The 20,961-nt window shown below is 42.9% G+C and overlaps 1 protein-coding gene across 4 annotated transcripts in view; it reads right to left on the bottom strand.

Annotated features, from left to right (window-relative positions):
- slc6a17 (solute carrier family 6 member 17) overlaps positions 1 to 20,961 on the bottom strand; it is a 56,141-nt gene that overhangs the window by 18,066 nt on the left and 17,114 nt on the right. For 3 of the 4 annotated variants that reach the window (XM_069941817.1, XM_069941816.1, XM_069941818.1), the window contains 5 exons: positions 13,550 to 13,707; positions 10,614 to 10,740; positions 8,532 to 8,713; positions 6,052 to 6,162; positions 2,537 to 2,778 (listed from right to left, as the gene is read on the bottom strand). In XM_069941817.1, the coding sequence (XP_069797918.1) occupies positions 2,537 to 2,778; positions 6,052 to 6,162; positions 8,532 to 8,713; positions 10,614 to 10,740; positions 13,550 to 13,707 (820 nt within the window). Of the gene's footprint in view, positions 1 to 2,536; positions 2,779 to 6,051; positions 6,163 to 8,531; positions 8,714 to 10,613; positions 10,741 to 13,549; positions 13,708 to 18,738; positions 18,819 to 20,961 lie in introns of all 4 variants that reach the window. The other variant, XM_069941820.1, reaches the window with a different exon arrangement.

Genomic DNA, 20,961 nt, shown 5'->3' with positions numbered 1-20,961 from the left:
ATGGGAGCCCTGTGTAGTTTTTAAATTTAAATTTGAGCATACAGTATGGTGACAGGCCCTTCTATCCATTCAATTGACCTACACCCACAGTATGTTTTGAACGGAAGGAGGAAACCGACACAGACACGGGGAGAACGTACAAACTCCTTACAGACAGCACCAACTTCAAATCCAGTCACTGGCGCTGTAACAGCACTGCGCTAACTGCTACGCTGACCGTGCTGCCCCTACACTAACCGTGCCTCCCACCTGGGAAAGGATATAGCTGCCACAGAGGGAATGCAGACTGATTTCTGGGAATGGCAGGACTGTCACAGTGGCACATCTGCAGGAGCCGTTACTTCATAGCTCCAGTCACCCAGTTTCGTCCCTGTCCTTGGTATGCTAAGTATGTGGAGATTGTAGATTCTTCATTCAGATCGAACAGAAGTCTGTGTGGCTGCAGAGGCTGCAGGAGCGCGGGAGGCAAATCCACGGGCACTCAATATCTCTGAAGGGGCTCTCTTTTGCTTCTCTCTCTCTCTCTCTCTCTCTCTCTCTCTCTCTCTCTCTCTCTCTCTCTCTCTCCCTCTCTCTCTCTCATATCGTATGGGGCAATGGGCGAAACTAATGGAGCATCTTCTGTCTGCACTTTCGTGTCATATTACATGTTCTGTTACTATTGCATGACAATAAATGAATCTTGATCTTGAAACTATACAAGGTACCCTTGGGTGTTGTGGTTTCCTTCCACATTCTAAAATTGTGCAGGTTGATAGATTGATTACTTGCCGCATATCGTCTCAATTAATTATGTAGTAGATATGGGAAAGTTCATGGAAATATGGGGAGAATAGGTTGAGGGAAAATCAGTGGTGAAAGGAAGTGTTTCAGGAGCTAGCATTAATTTAGTGGGCCAAAATGACCTCCTTCATGGATATAGAATATCTATGCAATAGGTACACAGAGTAGAATGAGAAGGCAGCTCAGTATAACATATGATGCAAAGGAGAAGTGGGCAGCACTGTTAGCGCAGCAGTTAGCACAACGCTGTCATAGCACCAGCGAACTGGGTTCCAATCTGGCGCTGTCCTGTACATTCCCCTCATGTCTGTATGGGCTTCCTCAGGATGCTCAGGTTTCCTCCCACTGTTCAAAACACACCGAGGTTGTATGCCAGTTGGGTGTAATTGGCCAGCATGAGCTCATGGGTCGCCAGGACCTGTTACCATGCTGTATGTCTAAACTTAATGTGAGATCTGAAAATGCCAGACAAACTGGACAGGATATGGGGGGGTGGGGGGTGGGTAAGACATTTAGGAATGAAATGAGAAAATCTTTCACTTTGACAATTGTGAATCTGTGAAATTCTCTACCACAGAAGGGTGTGAAGGGCAAGACACATCATAATGCTATCTTGATAAGTAAAAGAATCAAGGGACAGTGGAAAGAGAGCAGAAGGGTGACATGGAGACATAATCATACTGAACAGCAGAGCAGGGCCAAAGGCTAAGTGGACTACTTCCATTCCTAATAGTCTGTGTTTCTTTATCACAATAAAATTAATTTCCTAATATAGCACTCCCTTTACATTAAGACATCCTATAACTGCAACCAAATCTTTAGAGAGAGAATGTACTGGAGACACAAGAAAATGCAGATGCTGGAGTCTACAACAAAAAAAAAACTGTTGGATACACTCAGCAGAAAGTGAGGCCCCTGTGGAGGGAAAGGAATTGTCGACATCTTGAATGCAGAGTCTTGACCCAAGCCGTCGACAGTTCTTTTTCTTCCAGAGATGCTGCTCGAACCACTGAGTTTCTCCAGCAAGTCACTTACTTTTGCTTCAGCAAGGACCCTAGCCCTGTAATCAATAAGAACACACCCAGGTTGAGTGATGGAGCTTTCCCGTGAAAGCACTGATTCCACTCCCATCATGCAGACCGGCAGTGAGTTCCAGATCATGACTGCACTTTAATCCAGAACATTAAACCTGTGTCCCTCCTCCCAGTCACTAAACCATTCACCAACAGAAATACTTTGGCTCTACTTACTCTATGGAAAAGTTGTGGGAATGTGGAATTTGCTACCAGCTGGAGTGGCTAAAACAAACAAAGTAAGGGGAACCTACGCATGGACATGACGCAGAAAAGAATAGAACGTCCTGTTCAATGTTAACAGATGCAGAGGATGGATGCTTATGTACGTGAAAAACACCAGACCAGCTCTTTTAAACTGAATATGGATATTCAGTTAGAACTGAGGAGTACAGAGGGCTTTACTCTTCTGGGAATGTTTGAGACTTACAATGGAACACTCAGAAACAATGGCAAAAGCACAAAATATGTGAGAGAGAGAGGGAAGAAAGGCAGTTTCCTGAATATTAACATTTTTATGATAGCTAAAGCACATTGGCTCCCAAGGATGGAAACCAGTCAAAAGAACGTATCTGGAAGACTCACACATGCATCTCCCCTGACAAGTACTCGGTTATTTTTGGGATTAAAATTCTCCCTTACAAGTACACATAAATTCTGTGAAGTTCAGGCAAACTTACATTATGACACATTTCTCGTTCATCACATTGGCTTTGAAACCCAGGACAGCGAACACCACAAGTGTTGCCAGGATGGAGGTGAAGAAATTAATGAAAGCCACAAGGGCAGCATCAAAGTGGCAATTGTTGTCTTTCTTGTTGTAACTGGAAAATGCAATGACTCCTCCGAACCCAAGGCCAAGAGCAAAGAAAACTTGTGTAGCAGCTTCCCTCCATACCTGTGATTCCATCATCTTCTCGAGCTGTAATATTAAATCAACAAGGAACAGTTCAGTCTAAGTAAAACTGAAACCTTGTTCCCATGGTAGCGGATAAGGCCTGGGTCTGAGCTACGTAGGCCATACATTTGTTTGATGTTTTGTTCACTGACCTCAACAGCACATTTGACTCTACAATTGTACTTATGACAGCTTATTTAGAACCATAGAACATTACAGCACAGAAACAGTCCCCTTGGGCCCTTCTAGTCCATGCCAAACCATCTTTTACCTATTCCACTAACCTGCACCTGGTCCATAACCCTCCATATGTCTCCCATCCACGTACCCCTGTTAAAATTCTTCTTTAATGTTAAAATTGTGCCCACATTCACCACATCAGCTGGCAGCTCGTATCACACTCCCACGACTTCCTTTGTGAAAATGTTCCCCTTAAACGTTTCCACTTTTACCCTTAACCCATGTCCTCTGGTTTGTATCTCACCTACCCTCAGTAGAAAAAGCCTATCTACATTTACTCTATCTATCCCCCTCATAATTTTAAATGCCTCTATCAAATCTCCCCTCATTCTTCTATGCTCTAGGAAATAAAAGTCCTAATCTATTTAACCATTCCTCAGTTCCTGAAGTCCAGGCAATGTCCCAGTAAATCTTCTCTGCACTCTTTCTATCTACAACTTTACCATAACATCCCAATTCCTATACTCAATACTTTGATTTATGAAGGCCAATATGCCAAAAGCTCTCTTTACAACCCGATCTAACTGTGATGCCACTTTCAGGGAATTATGTATCTATGCCTAATAGCCTGAATACGCCCGAGATTGCCTGATGTCAGAAGCTAAGGAGGCTCCCGCCTGGTCAGTACTTGGAGGAGGAACTATCTAACAACACTAGGTGCTGTAGGTTTCTATGAGTGGCGCTAGACAAAGTGGCAACTCTCTGTCTGCCTTACAAAAGAAAGAGAATTTCATGTATGTTACAAGCTAAATGTAGTATTACATGATAATCTCCACTGGCCATCGTGTCAGAGGTGCACCAAAGAAGAGGTACAAGGACTGCCTAAAGAAATCTCTTGGTGCCTGCCACATTGACCACCGCCAGTGGGCTGATATCGCCTCAAACCGTGCATCTTGGCGCCTCACAGTTCAGCGGGCAGCAACCTCCTTTGAAGAAGACCGCAGAGCCCACCTCACTGACAAAAGGCAAAGGAGGAAAAACCCAACCCACCAATTTTCCCCTGCAACCGCTGCAACCGTGTCTGCCTGTCCCGCATCGGACTTGTCAGCCACAAACGAGCCTGCAGCTGACGTGGACATTTACCCCTCCATAAATCTTCGTCCGCGAAGCCAAGCCAAAGAATGAACCTTTACCTTTATATTCCAAGATCCCTCTGTTCTACTACACTCCTCAGTGTCCTACCATTTATCGTGTATGTCCTTTCTTGGTTTGTCCTTCCAAAATGCAACACCTCACACTTGTCCACATTAAATTTCATCTGCTATTTTTCAGCCAATTTTTCCAGTTGGTCCAGATCCCTCTACAAGCTTTAAGAACCTTCTTCGCTGTTCACAATGCCTTCAATCTTGGTGTCATCTGCAAACTTGCTGATCCAATTTACCACATTATCATCCAGATCATTGATATAGATAACAAACAACAATGGTCCCAGCACCAATCCCTGAGGCACACCACTAGTCACAGGCCTCCAGTCTGAGAAGCAAGCATCCACCACTACTCTCTGGCTTCTCCCATACAGCCATTGTTGATTCTGGTTTACTACTTCACCATGAATACCAAGCGTCTGAACCTTCCTGACATACCTCCCATGTGGGACCTCATCAAAGGCCTTACTAAAGTCCATGTAGACAACATTCACAGCCTTTCCTTCATCAACATTCCTGGTAACCTCCTCTAAAAATTTGATAAGATAAGTTAAGCATGACCTAACATGCACAAAGCCATATTTACTATCTCTAATCAGTCCCTGGATATCCAAATACTCATCTATCCATTCTCTTAGAACATCTTCCAGTAATTTACCTACTACTGATGTCAGGCTCACTGGCCTATAATTTTCAGGGTTACTTTTGGAATCTTTTTTAAAATATGAGATACCTCCAATCCTTCAGCACCACACCTGTGGTGAAGGATATTTTAAGTATTTCTGCTATAGACCCTGCAATTTCTACACCAGCCTCCCTCAAGGACTGAGGAGTATCTTGTTAGATCCTGGTGATTTATCCACCCTTATTTGCTTTGAGACAGCAAGCACTTCCTCCTCTTTAATCTACATCAGTTCCATGACCTCACTGCTTGTTTTACTTGCTTCCTTCAGTTTCCTGAGTGAATACTGATGCAAAAAAAAGAACCATTTAAGATCACCCCCATCTCTTTAGACTCCATACATAGCCGACCACTCTGATCTTCAAGGGGACCAATATTGTCCCTTACTCTGCTTCTGCTCTTCATATATCTGTTTGTGGGGTTTAAAGTTACTTTGAGGGGTGAGATTTGGATCTAAAATAAAGGAGCATGGAAATTATGACACAGAAGGGAAATGAATTAAAAAAAAAACAATCAAAATCACACTGACTTCAAACTCATTGGCTGGTTATGCCAAATAATTTGAGACAAAGGATCCTTAATTCCACAAGATTTACCTTTATACTCTTTCTAACAATGCAAATTACCCCCTAAAATCAGCCTCATTGGGATGTTAGCAATGAACTATTCAATTATTCTTTTGGATTAAGCTAAATTTACAAAAATAAACTAATAGGATTAAACCCTATTCATAAATGTCTGCGAAGCAAGGGGGGTTCTGGTCCTTGGAATATTAAATTTAATTTTTAAAATTTATTTAAATTTTATATTTAAATTCAAACATGCAGCACAGTTGCAGGCCATTTAGGCCCACGAGTCCATGCCACCCAATTTACACTGAATTAACCTACACCCCCGGTAGATTTTTAATGGTGGGAGGAAATTAGTGCACCCAGGGAAAACCCGTTGCAGACACAGGGAAAACATTCAAACTCCTTACAGACAGCGCAGGATTCGAACCCTGGTCCCCATCGCTGGCACTGTAACCGATATCTCTCTTCAAAGATAAATCATTCATCTATTGCTTCCTCCTGCATTAATGATGTGGCTGGAGCAACTACTTACTCTCAGGAAGTGGGATAAAGCCAGAGTTTCATCCATTGCAGCGGCACTGAACTTATCAACTCAGCTTATCAACAATTATCTGCTTTCTAAAGTGAATCCCAAATGACAATGCAAGACATAAATTACCTTAGGAGTGAACATATGAAGAATTCCATCAACCGAACCTCTGAGGAGGAGACTTCGAATCAGGAAACAAATCAGAACAACATAGGGAAACAGAGAACTGAAGTACATCACCTGAAAAATCAATCATTGCAAAATAATGGGATTGTACATAATGAGTGGCAGAAACAAGTTCTGTAATCACAGCAAAAACAACACCACAAAGCACAAAACACAATGTAAATCTACGTTAAAGGTCACTTCCCCTCCATGGCCACCAACCTCATTCTCTCCTACTCCCACACTGCCCGTTTCTACCTCCTACCCAAGATAAGTGAACCCAATCATCTTGGTAGACCTATTGTTTCTGCCTGCTCCTGCCCCACTGAACTAGTTTCATCCTACCTTGTCTCTATTCTTTCTCCCCAGTCCAATCCCTTCCCACCTACATCCGCGACACCTCACATGCCCTCCATCTCCTCAATGACTTCAGATTCCCCAAACAGATCTGCCTCATCTTCACATGGATGTTCAATCCCTTTATACCTCTATCCCCCACACAGAAGGTCTGGAAGTACTCCATTTCTTCCTGGACCAAAGACCCAACCGGTAACCATCTACCACCACCCATCTACGCCTGGCAGGACTTATCCTCACTCTAAATCTCCCACTTCCTCCAAATCAAAGGAGTAGCCATGGGTACCTGCATGGGTCCCAGCTACACCTGCCTGTTTGTAGGCTTCATGGAGAAATCTATGTTGCAAAGGCAAGGACACCCCCCCACCAACTCTTCATCCGGTGTATAGACGACTACATCCGGGCTGCCTCATGCACCTGCTATGAGCTTGTCAGCTTCATCCACTTCACGTCGAACTTCCACCCCGATCTCAAACTCACCTGGTCCATCTCAGATAGACTCTCCCCTTCCTGGATTTCCCTGTCTTCATCTCGGGAGACCAACTTTCCACTGCCATATACTATAAACCCTCAAACTCCCATAACTGCCTGGACTACATTCCTCACACCCTCTGCAAGTATTCCATCCCCTTCTCTCAATTTCTCCGTCTCCACCACATCAGTTCCCAAGGTGAGGTCATCCAGTCCAAAGCTTCTGAAATGTCTGCCTTCTTCCACAAACAAGGCTTCCTCTCCACCACTATCAACTCAGCCCTCACCCACATCTCCTCCATTTACCACTCATCCGCCCTGTCTCTCTCTACGCAACAAACATAGAATCCCCCTCATCCTCACCTACCACTCCACCAGTCTCCGCATCCAACACATCATCCACGGGAATTTCTGGCACTTACTACAGGATCCCACCATTTTTCCCTCTCCTCCCCTCTCAGCCTTCTGCAAGGACCGCTCCCTCATGCACTCATCTCTCCCCATCCGTCGCACCCCTGGCACTTTCCCCTGTCCCCACAGGAGGTGCAACACTTGCACCCTCATCTCCTCCCTCACCACAGCCTGGGGCCCCAAACAGACCTTTTAGCAACACTTTACTTGTACATCCAGAGGACTTATTTACTGCATCAGTGCTCCCTTTGTGGCATTCGCTGCCTCGGAGAGACCAGTCGCATACTGGGGGATGCTTCACTCAGCACCTCCACTCCGTTCGCAACCACAACGATCTCCCGGTGGCCAACTATTTTAACCATGTCTGTCCATGGCCTTATGTACTGTCTCATTCTGACCACCCACAGATTGGAGGAACAATGCCTTATTTTCCATCTGGGCACCCTCCAGCCACATTACATGAACATTGACTTCACTGCTTTCAACCTGCTCGCCTTTTATTCCCCCTCCACCTTTCTTGTGCTTCCAGTTCTTTCACTCACACAGCCCTACCATCCCCCTCTTAGTCCTGCTGTCCTTCCTTCCTTTCTCCACCTATCATCTCCTGCCTTGCCATCTCCTTCCCCCACCCCCCCCCCCCCCGCCACCCTTTCATTCAGACGCTTGCCGGCATTTTCTCATGCTTTGATGAAGGGCTCAAGCCCGAAACGTCAGTTCTGCATCTTTGCTACATAAAGGACCCTGTGTGACCTGCTGAGCTTCTCCAACATTTTGTGTTTTTACTTCAACCATGGTGTCTACAGAATTTTGTGATTTACATTAGGTTCAAAGTTTATCCCCTAAATACAGAACAAATCTCCCTTCGCACTGCCCTATCAAACACTCCTAGGGCAGAGATTGCATGCGATAAATAAAGGATAAACTAACTTTTACACAATTCCATGGAAACAATCTAAGGGAATGACAGGCACAAGATAGACAGTAAAACTAGTTTAATTCCATCCCTTAAAATCTTCAAGGAAGTGCAGTACAGGTTAGAGACAGATTAAGCCCCATCACTATCACATCAAAGTCTCCCGGGATGATTGCAATTCGAGTCACAAAGACAATAAACCTTCTACTTTGCAGACCTATTAAACAGTCTAAGAGTGTGTTTAAGACCAAAGAACGTTTTGCTCTCTCCTGATCTAAAGTGAAAGATTTACCTTGCCAGATGACTGGATGCCCTTGATGGTACATAATCCTACAATAAACCAGGCAGTCAACAGACAAAGTGTCATCTTCCAGTTGAGGCCTCCTCCATCATTAATGTTGTTGGAAATGTTCAGAGTGTCTCTGTACCAGAAGTAGGTTGTAGCCGAACTCTTGTCACATTCTGGCTCTACGACTGACATAAGATCAGAACAATCATATTAGTGTCAAAATAAGAATAATTAATTTTTCAAGTATGTCCAGGTTTTTGTTTGTCCATATGCGTGGGAGCATAACCCAAATCACATGAATGTGCTGGAGGGAATGTGCTGGAGGGAGCAATTGGCCTTCAACATGTGGCAGGAGAGGCCGGGGTGAGGGAAATCAGAGGAAAGACTCCGGGCAAGACCTCAGGGAGTGACATTGTCTGAGGAAAAGGTAAAGATTCCATTATTGTCACATAATACTACATTTAGAATGTTACATACATAAAATTCTTTGACTTTATCTACCATAAGGAAGACAGAAAGTTGCCACTTTGTCAAGCCCCCCTCACAGAAATGAGGCCTCAGCGAGGAACAAACGCACGAGCCCTGGTTTACAAGACCAATGCTCTAACCACTGAGCTATCAGACCCTCTGAGGAGGAATCCTCATCTGAGAAATTCTATTATCGGCATTTTTTTTTTGTTACAGTCCCAAGGACAATATTATTATGAAAATTTCACTGGTCAAATGGGATTCATCACCTGAGGTGTGTGTCCCCACCCCTATATATAGAGAGTCTTAAGCAAAAAAAAAGGATCAGTTAGTATTGAAAGAAGAGATCCTGATTTGGAACCACAACTTCTGGTCAGCACCCATTACAAAACACAAAATTGTGGTTAACTGATTCTCTAAAACTTTGATCTGAACCAGAATGAAGGGATAAACTTAGAAGGAGCTTAATACTGAGTGACAGAAAACATCAAGATACTGCATAGAACCACGGTTTCTGCCTTCGACTAATGTCTAGTTGAAATTGTTTCCTGCTATTGAGCCAATATATTAAATTTCCATGCATATACATATTACGATATATATTAACGATCTGGAAGAGGGAGCAGAGTTTAATGTATCTATGTTTGCTGATGACACTAAATTGAGCAGAAAAGCAAATTGTGCAGAGGATATGGAGAGTCTGCAGAGACATATAGATAGGTTAAGAGAGAGGGCACGGGTCTGGCAGATGGAGTACAATGACAGTAAATGTTAGGATATCCACTTTGGAAACAAAAATGGAAGATTGGATTATTATTTAAATGGAAAGTGATGGGAACACGTTGCCATGCAGAAGGGCTTGGGAATGAACCATAAGAGGTTGGTTTGCAGGTAGAGCAGGCTATCAAAAAGGCAAATGGAATGTTGGCCTCCATTGTTAGAGGGTTTGAATTTAGGAGCAGGGAGGTTATACGGCAACTGCATACAGTACTGGTCAGGCCACATCTGGACTACAATTGCCTGATCTCCTTACTTGAGAAAGGATGTACTGCTTTGGAGGAAGTTCACCAGGTTGATTCCAGAGATGAGGGGGTTAGCCTAAGAGGAGAGATTGAGTTGTCTGGGACTGTACTTGCTGGAAGCTAGAAGAATTATGGAAGTTAAAAGTTGGTAAGTTACTTGCATTGATGGAGGAGACTAGAATTAGGGAACATTGCCTCAAGATTCAGGATATAGATTTAAGATGGAGATAAGGAGGAACTGCTTTTCCTTGAGGGTGGTGAATCTATGGAATTCACTGCCCATTGAAGCAATGGAGACTACCTTAGTAAACATATTTAAGACAAAGTTCGATAGAGTTTTGCATAGTAGGGGAATTAAGGGACATGGGGAAAAGACAGGTAAATGGAGATGGGCCTATCATCAGATCAGCCATGATCACATTGAACGGCGGAGCAGGCTCGACAGACTAGATGGCCTAATCCTCTTATTTCTTATATTCATTAATTTTGTACAGTTCATTCCTGGAATCGGGACATTCAAAGAATAACTGGAAGAGACAAAGAGTGGGAGACATGGAATTACTGTGGCAGCCACTGAAGGAAATCAATTACTTACTGGTGGCAGTGCCATTGGTGATTAGAGGACATTCACTCCATGGGAGAGGGGATTGGAAAGATTTGAAAAAGTAAAATATACTCCAACCGATGATCACGTTGTAGTAGAGCCCAACAAAGAAACAAACCTAGTGGGAAGACAGAAAGCACTGAATAAGTAACAGACATAGCAAGCATAGCTTTAAATGGACTGTTAAAGGTGCGACTGTGGGGTCTTGGCCCAAAATAGCAATATCTATGTTCAACAGTGGCTTTGAGGGGTTGTGGACTCTGGGAAAAACAGTGGACTGGCTCAGGGCACCAGAAAATGGGGAGACCACTTCCATTTGAAAAGGAGAAGCAGAAGAGATAACCCATGGAATAGTGACTACAACGGCGAACAAGTGAAGGGCTCTGAGGTTGAAGAATACGCAGATGAGGAACCCACGCAGGCTATGAGGGCACTGAAGGCTTCTTGATTGTGTCAGAGGTTGGGATCTGGAACTTGGGTTGCCAATGGTTTGATGAAGATGGGAGCCAGTATTCAGCCAGCGAAGTTCCTTGGCCGTGCTTTGGTCATAGCAGCTGTTTGAATAAAGTTGTGTGAACCAGCAATGGCGCCACTCAGGATGAAGAGCTGTTTGATGCCACTCATCGTTGGCATGACTATCTTAAAGTGTCTCCTTATTCATGCTTAGAAAGAGTCAGAGGCTTTATATGTAAACTTTTTGAGGGGTGGGGGAGTTAATTATCTATAATGTTATTGTTTTTCTTTCAGGGTGGCTCAATTGAGGGGGAGGAACCTGCAGATGCAGCGGCAGTTAAATGTTTTCAAAAGAATGTGACTGAAACAAAAGTAAAATGCTTTAAGGCTTATATATTCAATGCAAGTGAAGTTTGTTCATTGAAAATACAATATAGTATTTTTGTCTTTTAAGCTGTTTATTCGAATTGCAGTGTATTAGTTCAGCATCGTAAGAGAAAGTCTCAGGCAACTGGAAAATACATTAATTCCACCAATCCTCCCAGGTGCCAGATACCAGGGGATTTATTGCAATTGTAATTAAATCTCTTCCTTTATAAATGTGCAACAATAAAAAAATTGTATCCCTCTGAATCCCTTAATTTGGAATGACAATCAGATTCTGTTGGTGATAATAAAAGTGTACGTTTTGAAAAATGTTAAACTCTGAAATAAAACAGGGCTAAACAAGTTAAAGCACTCAATAATATTAACTTGCTGCCTATGTCCTGCTGCAATATTATGAAGGGCTATAATTACATAAATAGTAAGGTAATGACAAAGGACACCCTTACATTTATCACACAAAAATAATGATGATATTAGCAAAAACTCTTAAACTAGACTGGATTTAATATGTTCCTGAAGGAGAACATTAAATGATATTGAGAACAAAAAGACTTGGAATACTCATCCAAGGTTCTTTCAAGGTGACACTGCAAGTAGATACAGTGAATAGGAAGACATATGGGATTCTCATTTTCATCATTTGGGTGACAGAATAGAAGAGCAAGGAGGTTATGGTGCAACCATAACCTCCTTGCAGCCAGTGTATTTTTTGCTATTCTGTTCATCAGGATGTTGGCTGAGATAAAGCCTTTCAGCTGAGAGGAGAGTCTGGGTAGGCTGACCCCAAGGAACTGGCATCTGCAGCAAGAAAAAGCAAGCTGCTGAAGGGACTCAGGCAGTCAGGCAGTACCTGTGGAGGCAAAGGTCAGCCTTCCCTTGTGGGCCAAGCAACCATCCCGCAAGTCTGACCCACTAGATAGGCTGAGGTGGTTTTCCTTGAGGCAAAGGGAGTTAAAGAGGAGCTTGATTGAAGTATATATCATTATGAAGGGCACAGTTAGCGTAAATAATAATTTGCTCTTCTCCATAATAAAAGTACTGAAAACCAGAATATATAGTTTAAAGATAAAGAGGGAATCTGAGAAACATTATTTTTCCCCACACAGAAGGTGGATAAAATCCAGAGGCAGTGATATTTCTTTACAAATACTTACAAAATATTTAAGAAGCATGTGGATGAGCATTTGAGATACCAAAACATATGGCCAAGTGATAGAAAATAGAATTAATATAGGTGGGTATGATGTTCTGCATAACCACTAAGGGTTAAAAGTGGGCAGTATGGTTCCATAGTGTGGGGAACGAGAGTGGGATTAGGGATGAGAGAAAAGATGTGCACTTTCAATACAGAACTTAGCGGACAACCTGGCTCTGAGGATAGGCTGGTTATTCTCTCCCATCTCTGTAAAGTTCGGAAGTGAATGAGTAGCACTGCTGATTGAGATTCTGGGCGGCACAGTTAGTGTAATAGCAATGCTATTGCAGCACCAATGACCAGAGTTAGAATCTGGCACTGCCTATAAGGAGTTTGTACATTCCCCTGTGCCTGCATGGGTTTCATCTGAGTGCTCTGGTTTCTTCCCTCCATCCAGAATGTATGGGGTTGTGGGGTTATTTGTGTGTAATTGGGTGGCATGCGTTTAAGTGGTTGGAATCGGCTTCTAACTTAACAAAAATACTTTTAAAAATTGCTTTCACTCAACCTTTTTGCTTTGTTTCTAACTCTTCCTTTTTTAAAAAAAAACAACCGTGGAAATATTTCTAAACTGTCCCCCTAATGATAAGTTTGTCTGTTGTCACATATATCAAAATCACAGTGATCTAGGTTGTTTTGCGCATAGACCAGTAGACATCTCATACATAGCACAAGAAAGATGCTGTGCAAAAGTGCAGAGTTACAGAGAGAGAACGGCCAAGTCTGAAAGAAAATTTGTGAGAGGGAATTAGTACTTTTACAAGTGAGAGAGTGGAGGAATAGAAGAATAGAGCACTTGGAGAGCATGAGAGGAGATGGTCTGCTGGAAGGAACTCACAAAGTAATGCCATGCTTTAGTGCCATGTGTATTGAATTCCACTCGGATACTCACAATGCAACTTGCAAATCCGATGCCTCCCAGCCTGGGGCAGATATAATTCCAGACACCAATACTTCCTCTTCTTATTCTCTGGCCTACTGCAAGCTCCAGGAAAAACAGAGGAATTCCAATGATAAGGAGCAAGATGAAGTATGGAACAAGATAGGCACCTGCAGGTTAGATAAATATTTAACATAAATTAGAAAACATTTAAACAGGATTGCACTCTAGTTTAGCAGCTGGCCGAAATGTCCCTGGATCATTGCAAGTCTCTAAATTCTCTGATCCTTCTCTGCCTGAAGGGTGGGTGCAGAAATGATTAAGTTCTTACTGCTTCCAGCATTTCTTCCCCACAGCTATATCCAATTTCCATGCTACTGGAAATTAAAATATCAGCTCATGAAAAGCTCCCATGGAAGTAGGGATTTACTCAATTTCCAAGCAATGCAATGTTCCTCACTGGAAGCTTTTTTGCAATTACCACTCTTCACACCACAATCAAGCTCCACAAAAATCAAGCCTCTCTTACAGATATCCAAGATATCTTTTCAGGTTTCTTCTCATCTCCCTCAATTTTTGAATGTGCCTACAATATATAACCTATTAAAACCCGATCCCTCCTTATCCCTGGCCGCAACCAGCAATAATATTCTCCATCCTTAAGCAATCCATGATCACAATCCATAGCCTTGCATCATTTTTCCACTGACACCTGATCCCTGAACTTCCTGGCCTCACCTCTAAACTCCAAAGTTCAACTGTGACCCTTGCCCTAGTTTTGCTCCTTTCACCATTGACCTACTCGCTAACCTTGCCCCTGTTAATTCCCATTCCCCAAAACCATCACTTCCTAACCTGACCTATTCTTCCATTTTCAGATTAATTTTCTAATTGAAGTGTAACAATGTAATTTGAAGGATTACACCATGTCAATTCACAACTTCATTCTGACCCTAGGACCACCATCTTAAAACTGTGAAGAAATGTCTGGAAAATGTTATTAATCTCAGTTCAATTGTTGCCCCAGACATACTTGTGAATTAGCAGTCAAGGACTACAACGCTGAACTGTTGAGTGTCACAGTCTTGTCTCTAGGGCTTGTTAGCAAATATTGCTATAAAGCCGAAACCTGAACCCCCAGGTTAAACACAAAATGACCTTCAGTCACTTTGCTTAATTAACAACAAGCAATTACAACTCAGTCGCAGAATAGATATGTACACACACACACACACACACACACACACACACACACACACACACACACACACACACACACACACACACACACACACACACACACACACACACACACACACACACACACACACACACACACACACACACACGCGCGCGATCCTTTATCCGGAACCCTTGAAGGACAGTTTGTTCCGAATTTCAGATTTTTCTGGATTTTGAAAACCCCACCCGAATTGTGCTGCCGTATCCACCTTCACCCCTTTCCAGTTGCCCAGCCGTCTCCCGCGACCACTGGTCCCTCGGCTGCCCGACCACACCACCGACCTCAGTCCCTCGGCCACCCGGCAGTCTACCCCAACTGTGGTCCCTCGGTCATCTCCCCCGACCACCGGTCCCTCGGCCACCTGGCTGTCTCCTCCAACCGCATTCCTCAGCTGCCTGGCAGTCTATCCCGGCCGTCACCCCCTACCGCGGTCCCTCGGCCGTCCGGCAGTCTCCCCCGACCGCATTCGTCGGCCGCCCAGCAGTCAACCCCGGCCGTCTCCCCCGACCGCAGTTCCTTGGCAGTCTCCCCCGACCACCGGTCCCTCAGCTGCCTGGCAGTCTCCCCCAACTGCGTTCCTCGGCTGCCGGCAGTCTCCCATGGCCGCCGGTACCTCGGCTGTCGGCCGCCCAGCAGTATCCCCCGACCGCCAGTCCATCGGCCACCTCCCCCAACCTCCGATCCCCACTTGCCGGATTTTGGAGCTTTTAGATGTCCGGATAAAGGATCGTGTATCTGTACCTGTCTCAGGAAGATAAGGAATATAGATAGAAAGAGAACCTGTCTCAGGAAGATAAGGATAGGTGACTAAATGTTCTGGAGTTATGTTATATATAGAGAGAGAGAAGTAGAAAGGTAGAAGGGTTTAACATGGGTGAGGTGGTATTCCAAAGCTGAAGTTACATTTTTAAAACTTTTTTTTAGACATACAGCAAGGTAACAGGCCATTTTGGCCCACAAATCTGTGCCGCCCAATTTAAACCCAATTAACCTACCCCCAGAACATTTTCAAGGGTGGAAGGAAACCGGAGCCCATGTTCAAAACGCTTGCAAAGGAAGAATGCTCAAACTTCTTACGGACAGCGTGGGATTCGAACCCCAGTCCCGATCGCTGGCACTGTAAAGGCACTGCACAAACCACTACGCCAACTGTTCCGTCACTTTAATTTAAATTTATGATAGACAAAATAACATCACCAGTGATGGAACAATTAAAATGAGGACACCATTGAGGTAACTCATGGGAAAGGCTAGTAGAACTGCGGCTTCACAGCTTCAATGACTAGATTTAATCCTGACCTCCAGGATTCCTGGACAACAGATCCTGTTCAGTAATGGGTGATTCTATGATAAGGTTTGAAGGACCACAGTGATCTTAAAGGGTGGTATGGTTAGCATAGAGCTGTTACAGCACCAATGACTGGGAGTTGAACCCAATGCTGTCTACAAGCAATTTGTACACTATTCCCATGACCTCTGAGAGTTTTTCCCAGGTGCTCCGGTTTCCTCCCTCCCTCTAACATGAACAGAGTTGTAGGTTAATTGGGCGGCACAGGTTTCAATGGACGGATTTGGCTTACGCTGTGTCGTCAACAAAAAGTTACAAAAATGTAACTGGATAACTGGAGAAGGTTCATACACAGTGACAGTTGAGGCCAGCGGAGATTTTTTAAAAAAAGGGTGAATATTTTATAAAAATATTCCTGTCGCAAGAACAGGACCACTGATCACTCTGGACCTAGGATGATTTTCGGGAGACCATTCAGGATATCAGGTCACAAACGCAGAGATCGATATTTGAACAATAGTTGACCTGAAGAAGGGGTAGAGTCCAGTGAGATTAAAAGGGATAAGACAGCATGGGGTTGCAGATGAAAACTCATCTTGGGATAAAGTACAACAGTGGAACCGGGAACACTATTTCGGTCTCAGAGGTGCCAGTGAAAGGTATGGAGTCAGTGGATAGGAAGTGAAGGAAGCACCTGGAAAAAATGTCCCAAGGGGAGCTTCATGAAGTACCAGTTGATAAATACAGACAACAAACACTTGAAGCAGTTGAATGGTGAGGAACAGAGTCTAACTAACTGGGTATGGTGCAAAATATTCTGCTACAGTAAGATCTGGGACATTTCCTTCATGATGATTCCCAGGTGACTGTCACAGCTGTAAATACACATTCAAAATATGACAAATGCTACAGGCCCTTTTGGATCATTACTTGCATCCGCCTGTGACTCTTGATACATTTTGACTTCATTTATTCAGGGATTTAGCAAACTTGTGGCAGCAAAAGGAAAGCATCTGCCATCAGATTCTACCCCAGGTATTCCTCATAGCTCCAGGTTCAGCAATTGTCTGCGCAAAGGCTGTCTAAATATAATCAGTTATCTAAATATAATCCCTGAAACAGCGACCACCCCCACTGTGACCAGCAGCAGACCTGTACTTACCAATGCTGTATCATTCAATGATAGTCTCGTATCATAGTTATGTCCAGCAAATACGTCCACCCCAATAACATAAAGTGACAGGGGTGCGGCCGTGATCAGCCACAGACCTGGAAACAATCGACTTTCTCTGGTCTATACTCAAAAGTGTGGTGAGATAATATACAAGTAAGGTCATGTTCACCCACTGGTACCCACAAGATTCACACCACGAGGTTCAGGAAAAGCTGTTATTCCTCCACCATTAGATTCTTCAACAAAACACAATCAGGGACTCATTTAAGGACTCTTACTTCTGCACTTCATTGATTTTTTTTTTCTCTGTATTGCAGTTAGTCTGTTTACATTTCTTTATTGTTTGCATGTTGAGTACAGGGTTTTTTTTGCATTACCAATAAGCAGTAATTCAGCCTCCCCCCAGACGAAAAATAATCTCAGGGTTGTACATGATGTCATCTACTCTGACAATAAATATGAAATCTGAATCATACTGTAACAATGATAGAACTTTACCCAGTAATATTGCAGCTCAATGCATTCGATGATAGGCAAATTGTCAAGTTTATTGTCATCTGACTGTACAAGTACAACCTGATGAAACAGTGTTCTCCAGTCCTCAGTGTAAAAATGCAGGCAAACAACCAGACGGAACACACATACAGACAAACAGTACATATGCAGGACAAGTATTTTCTCTATAAAAATAAATATTGTTTTGTGCAAATGAGAGTGTCAGGTGGTTAATGTGAGCAGTTCATTTGACTGTTCAGCATTCTCACTGCCCATAGGAAGAAGCTGTTCCTCAGCCTGGTGGTGTTGGCTCTGATACTCCTGCATCTTTTCCCTGATGGGAGCAGCTGAAATAATTTTATGTACCCTCCTCAGACAATGATCCCAATTGGTCATGTCGATGGTTTGGGGGGAGTGGAGGGTGGGGAGGGAACTCCAATTATGCTCTCTGCCACCCTTATGATCCTGTAGATTGACTTTCAATCCACTTCTCTGCAGCAACCATACCTTACTATGACGCAGCCGGCCAGGACATTTTTGATAGAGCTTCTATAAAAGATTGACATCATGGTGGTCAGTACGCTTGCCCGCTTTAGTCTTCTCATGAAGTGCAGTCACTATTTCACCTTCCTCACAAGTGAGGAGATGTTGAGTGTCCTTCATAGGTCACTAGTTAACTCCAAGGAACTTGCTGCTCTCTACATTCTCTACTGCAGTGTTGTTGATGTGGAGTGGAGGTTGGTCGATCCTGGTCCTCCTGAAGTCCATGATCATCTCATTTGTCTTGTCCACGTTGAGATTCAGGTTGTAACTCTCATACTATTTGCACCCCTTCCCGGTAGCGCAGCTCATTGTTATTGCTGATGAAGCCAACTACTGTTGTGTCATCTGCAAGAACAATAGCATCTGAGAAGCTGTCATTGGATTAGTCATGCAGCTTGGTATTTGCCAGTGACAGGTTAATACTGTGCTTCCATTTCTGAGTTTACTAATACACCTACCTGTAGTCGCTGAATAAATGAATGTAACTTGTGTTCAATAAGTTACTTTGGATCAGACTAGGCTGAGGGAGGATAAAGCCCTGAAAATATATATGAGAAAAAACAAAATGGGTATGAAGGAGAGACTTGTTTTCTCTCTCTCTCTCTCTCTCTCTAGACACACAAACGCGCACACACACACACACACACACACACACACACACACACACACACACACACACACACACACACACACACACATATATACAGGGACTGTACTGATTTATTTTATGGCATTGTATTTTTTTTTAATTTTAAGCAGATTGCACCAAACTTGAGCAAGGAAGTTTCTATGGCAGACGAGTCTCCCCGTTAACATTTAGCAATAAGTATGGGGGCAACAGTACAATTTCTTCTGAAAAAGGAGAATAAACAATTTTCCAGGAAATGGAAGGGCCTGCATCATTATTCAGCAGGTAAAACCAGCTGCATTATTTCTAGAGAGTGGAGGGGAGCTGGAGGCAAACTGCATCTTTCCAAGATAATGCAGGGTGGGATACTGTACCATTTTTCAGTGAATTGAGTGAGCGGGGACAAATTAATAGAAGCTGGAGTGAGGATGTAATGGCATTTCCATGAAGAAGGATGACGGGGTGGGGAAAGAAGTCCCTATGTAATTTCTCAGTCAGAGACAGAGTGGATAATTTCCCACCTTCGGGGGTGGGGGGTAGGGGATGAGGGGTAGCCAATTTGCCACAGCAAGAGTGGTCTCCGTAGTGTCATTGCGCTAACCTGTTTCATGGAATGGGAAGAAGGAAGAATACTAGGAGATGAAGAAATTCAGAGAATAAGGGAAGGAGCAGAATTGGGAGATTAGATTAGATAACTACAGATTATGGATCATATTACAGAACAACATGATCTCATCAGAGAAGTATAAAATATATAAGGGAATTTTACATGTATTTGTATAAATTTTAGACATAGTATGAGTTATGATTCAATTGCTTAATTATTAAAATTACAGAATTTGATGTCCTGACTAAAATAAATTATGTAATAATTATGGTTAGGCTTCTAATTTACAATTAATATTTGATATGTAGATGATATCATTAGTATATCTTGTGTAAAGGGTTTTTGTTAAACAATAAAAAATATTTTAGAAAGAAAAAGATAAAAAGAAAGGGGTGGGGTCAGGAGATGGAAATTGGCAAAAGAACTAGATGGGAATTTAGATGGGAGAAGTGAAGCCCTGTAGGAACAATTAGTAGCTAAAGTTACAATACAGAGTTTGGAAGAATGAACTACATTCCCTCTGTCTCCACATTCAGATAAGTAAAAAAGTATATACTTTTCCCATTTTTTAAAAATAAAAACAGCCTAATCAGTCCTTTTAATGACTGTGGCTGAGAAAACTATCCACAATTAGCAAGGAAAGCAGCTACTAATTTTGAGAATAGTGCATGGCCAAATGAACTCAATATCTTTGTTTTCTTTATGATATTCATTCGGTCTCAGATGGATCATTTCTCACAGCTCTTGGAAAATAATTTTTTGAAGCATATTGTAGTAAGGAGTGAGAGATTATAATTATGACTAAATTGGGAAAAATTATGCCCTTGGAAAATTATGAAACAAAAAAATGTTAACGGGAGATTAAATGGAGACTTAATTACATGAGGAAGCATTTCCAACTGTCTGATGAATAGTTCACAAAAGCATAAATTGAGGATTTACAAAGAAGTGAGATGTTGCCCCCCCCCACCCTCCATGTGAGCTATTGTTAAGAATGCCTTATTTCCAGTGGCTACTGATGTTAAGGCATGACATCAGTTAACAGGGGGATGCATCAATAGAGAAAAACCTATGAAATAGCGCATTATGTTGATAATGTCAGTGGAGGGTGGTATCAGAGATGAAGGCATGCCATTTAGTCTTCCTCAATGCTATAATTAAATCATTCCACTTGGGAATACACAGAAGTGAAAGAGAGATCTGCACAAAGTGGCAGAATGATAATTTTGATTAATATCTAGTTGTGCACAAATTGTAAGCAGGAATTTTCTGGACGACAGGGAGCATTCAGATATTGAGGGAAGAACTCTCAGTTGCAGGTCGCTATCTGCATTAAAGCACATGATGAGACACTGACCTACTTTAAGGAGAGAGATGCCAGCTGCACCGCAAATCAGGGAGTAGCAGCAAAATAGGGAACAACTTTCGATATAGTCATCTCCTATT

Source organism: Narcine bancroftii, chromosome 5 (assembly GCF_036971445.1).
Source record: "Narcine bancroftii isolate sNarBan1 chromosome 5, sNarBan1.hap1, whole genome shotgun sequence".
NCBI classification, from domain to species: domain Eukaryota; kingdom Metazoa; phylum Chordata; class Chondrichthyes; order Torpediniformes; family Narcinidae; genus Narcine; species Narcine bancroftii.
This window is presented reverse-complemented; position numbering and strand designations above follow the sequence as displayed.